At 48.3% G+C, this 4,115-nt stretch overlaps 1 protein-coding gene across 1 annotated transcript in view; it reads left to right on the forward strand.

Annotated features, from left to right (window-relative positions):
• LOC130369810 (NACHT and WD repeat domain-containing protein 2) overlaps window positions 1-3,623 on the forward strand; it is a 39,920-nt gene extending 36,297 nt beyond the window's left edge. The window contains 2 exon segments of the mRNA XM_056575367.1: window positions 1-2,806; window positions 2,808-3,623. The exon segment at window positions 1-2,806 is cut by the window's left edge and continues 770 nt beyond it. Coding sequence (XP_056431342.1) covers window positions 1-2,806; window positions 2,808-3,128 — 3,127 coding nt within the window. The 3' untranslated portion in view covers window positions 3,129-3,623.
• Window positions 3,624-4,115: the final 492 nt, after the last annotated feature.

The following is a 4,115-nucleotide window of genomic DNA, read 5'->3' on the forward strand; positions in this document are numbered from 1 at the left end:
CGACGTCATCGTGGCATCGTACCTCAAGAACCCCCTGAGGATCTCCTACGACCTGATTGCCAGGATCAGAGAGGAGCTGGAGGGATACCTGGTGGAGCGGCAGGTGCGAAACGTCACGCTCATGGTCTGGGCCAACCGGCACCTCCACCTCATCGCTCAGAAGCTGTACCTCAGCAACGAGGAGGACGTCCATCAGATGCACAGTCTCCTCGCAGAGTACTTCCTGGGGGCGTGGTCGGGAGGCAGGAAGAAGATCTTCACCTACGACAACAACCACTTTACTTCCCTGAACATTTCGCATCACAAGAACCCACACCAACAGCCGTCCCATGAGAAAACGTCCTCGGACAAATACTCCTATGACAGGCAGACCCCAGAGCAGCCTTGGGTGTTCCAGTGCAACCTCCTAGAGCCGGACATCTTCTTCGTCAACCACAGGAAGATGACGGAGCTGGTCTACCACCTCAGCAGGAGCGGCCGCACAGATGACCTCATGTTCGGGGTGATCATGAACTTCAGCTGGCTCTACACCATGATCAAAATTGGTCAGTTTGAAAAGGCCCTCACAGACATCGACCTGGCCTACAGTTACTCTCAAGAGAAGGAGCTCAAGTTCTTGGCCACTACTCTCCGTAGCGTTAAGTTGAAAGTGATGAAGAGCCCTGCTTCTTTGTCCGCCGAGCTGCAGCAAAGACTCCTGCCGGTGGTCACCTCTCTTCCAAAGCTAAGACACCTTCTGCTGGAGTGTGACAAAGATGGCCCCAAGTACTGCTCCATTGTGCCGCTGCATTCCTCAATGGACGTCACCTACAGTCCGGAGAGACTTCCCCTCTGCTCCAGCTACATGCAGATCGTCGAGATCCTGCCCACCCTCGCCCCAAACATTGTTCTGGTAGCCTTGGAGGATGGGTCCATAAGCACCTGGGACGTGGAGAGCAGACAACTCCTGAGACAGATCGACACAGCCAGATCTGTGGTGCTTGGCATCCGGCTAACCACGGATGAGAAGTACCTGGTAGTAGCCACAACCAAAAACACATTGCTCATCTATGATAATCACAAGTCCTGCCTTCTGTCTGAGGTTGAAATCAAGGGGTCCAAGCATGGCGGTGTTGCTGGTGACGTGGCGTTCATTAATGGTTTCACCTTGTCCAGCCATCATGCCTTGGCCTGGCTTGAGGCCAGCAAAGAGGTCAATGTAATTGACCTGCTTTACGGTTGGCCGCTCTACCAGTTCCATTGCTGGTATGAGGTCACCTGTGTGCAATGCTCTCCCGATGGGATGTATGCCTTCTGTGGTCAGTACCTTAACAGTGCGACCATCTTTCATCTAGGGAACGGCGATAAGTTAGCCACAGTGACATCTGAGTTTTCCGGGGGCTTTGTCAAGTCCATCCTTGTTCTAGACACCATCAACCAGATGGTGATGGTTGACAACGAAGGCAGTCTTTCGGTTTGGAACACCAAAGACATCAATAACCCAAGGTTGATGGAGGATTACGATTGCCGAGGGGATGAGAGCGAAGTGGTGAGCATTGAGTTGTCTGAGGACCAGCGCTCGATTCTCATCTGCAAGTCCATGAGCATTGAGGTTCTGGACACCAAGCTATGGAAAATGGTGGAGAAGTTCAAAGCCAAACGTACAGAGCTTTTTGTGGCCGCTGTTCTCTCCAAGAACGGCCAGAGCATCGTGGCCTCCATGGAGAACACCTCCTCCATCTTTGTGTGGCGGAGAGACAGTGGACAATGCATGGCCAGTTTGATTGAGATCTCGGGGGCTATTGTCAAACTAATAAAGTCCACCCACCACAATCTGCTCCTCTCTGTAGCCAGTAGCGGAGTGCTCTCGGTCTGGGACATTGATATCATCACAGCTATGTCCAACATCGATAAAACAGGAAAGAAGATCCAGACACTGCAGTTGTCCGGCAGGGAAGACTATGTGTTTACCATGGATGGTTCAGAGGCAATCCACAAGTGGAACTTCAACACAGGCTTCATCGAAACCATCTTCAAGCACGAGGGCATCGTGGAGAACTGTGTCCTGACCTCCTCAGGGGATCTCATGGTTACCTCAGATGACAAGTGCTGCCAGTACATTTGGCAAACCGGCACCGGAGAGAATATCTTCCGCATCAATGGGCAGAGGATATCTCAGCTCCTGATCACCCACAACGACCAGTTTGTTGTGTCCCTCTGCGAGCAGAACGCCTCCAGGGTCTGGAGGTTGGCCACCGGGCATAAGGTGTGCAACATCTTAGTCACCCTCCAGAATGCACTGATCACCACTGCCAACACTTTCCTTGTGGGAACAACGAAGAACAAACTCCTGGCCGTAAGCCTCTGGTCAGGCAGCGTGTCAAAGAAGTTCGTCTGCGACGATGGCATCACCATTATCAACTTCAAGCTCATTCCCGACTGTCCTGATTGTGTGGTGTTCATAACATCTACAGAGACCGTCTTCATTTGGAGCGTGGCGGACGAATCTGTCTGCAGGAGGGTCCAGTTGCCGACCAACTTCCTTAAGAACCTAGAAGACTTCCAGATTTCACCCAATGGGAAATTAGGTATCGTCTCCAAGGGCGACGAAAACATCAACGTCCTGGACCTTCACAGTGGGAAGCTGAGACTGGTCCACGCCTCTGGCATGATATGGCGACAGAAGCTCTCCCGAGACGGCCGATACCTGGTGTACATCTGCTTCCACAACAGTGACGAAGACGACGAGGCTGGCGTGGTCTCCAACCTGATCGTGATGCGCTTGGCCGACGGTAAAAGCATCGGCACGTGTTCGCTTTACAAGACACCCCACCTATCTCTGCCTTTCCCAGCGAGCGCTCAACATAATCATCGGCTTCGAGGACGGCAGCATTGGCACGTACACGGTGGTGGACCGTGTGGACGCTGCGCTCAAGATCAAGATCGCCACCTCTAACAGCCGACAGATAGTCAACAACGCCTCGCAGAAAGTGCGCCCCAAGTGCGGAAACCACTCTTTTAAGACGATCGCTGACTGCATCTGGAGGGAGTCCACAGAGATCTTCTCGAGGGACAGTCCTATCAACGTGTCAGACTCTGGCGAGGCCGAGACCATAGCTCCCTCCAAGAAGAGCGAGTTGCTGCAGTGAAGAGATGGTTAATGGCGAGGGATGTGATTAATGTGAAGGTCGATGGAGTTGTAGGGTTCCCTGTTTACAGCCAAGTATGTCCGCTGCAGATTTTCAGCCCGCTGGGTAGTTTCTAGGTTGAACACAATTACCGCTGCATTTGTCATATATTGCTTGACTTCCAACTTGATGTAATTATATTATTTTATGTGTTACACTTGAAGACTGTTCAATTAAATCTTGGGGTTTTTTGTTTGTATCTTTTGAAAAAAAAAAATATTGTTTGTGGTATTCGTTTGCCATTTTGTGCCCTTTCAGCATTTGAAGTTATGATTCAAATGTCGTGGCTAAACATGTCCAAAGCCATTCCAGTGAATTCCACCATTCTACTTTGAACATTTTGATCTAGTTCACATTGTGCACATTAAGCCATAATGTGGTAACCACAGGTATATTTAAGTTTGTATGTTTGTATTTACATCAGTTGGTATGGTAAAAAAAAGAAGAACAATGAATACTTGTACATATCTTTTAATGGCTGCTGCAGTTTTGTGCAACTCCTTAAAATTGTTATGTTCTGCTTAATGCAATCAAAGTGGAGTGCCTGGAATACAAATGTTATATTATGTGCATATTAGATTACAAGAATTATGAAAATGCAGGGAATTTGTAAACACAACATACACAAAACCTACACAGAACAAAATACATGGTTCATCATGGTAAAATATAACCGAAATGATCATTATATTGAAAAATTATTCCAATTGTGTCAATGGATTTTTTTTCCTATGATCATTATCGATTAATTATTTGCTTACATTTACATATGAAAGTGGAGGTACCTGCATTTTCCAAGGCTATGAATAACCGTATGGTAGAGTTTACAGAGCATACTACATATGCATATAACCAGTGTTCTTACTTTAGAACAAGCGTTGAGTTGGGCTTGGTATTAAACATATTAAGTAGAAGAAGTCCGATTATTGTCTTATATATCTTAGCCAC

This window comes from Gadus chalcogrammus, chromosome 17 (genome assembly GCF_026213295.1).
Source record: "Gadus chalcogrammus isolate NIFS_2021 chromosome 17, NIFS_Gcha_1.0, whole genome shotgun sequence".
Lineage (NCBI taxonomy): Eukaryota > Metazoa > Chordata > Actinopteri > Gadiformes > Gadidae > Gadus > Gadus chalcogrammus.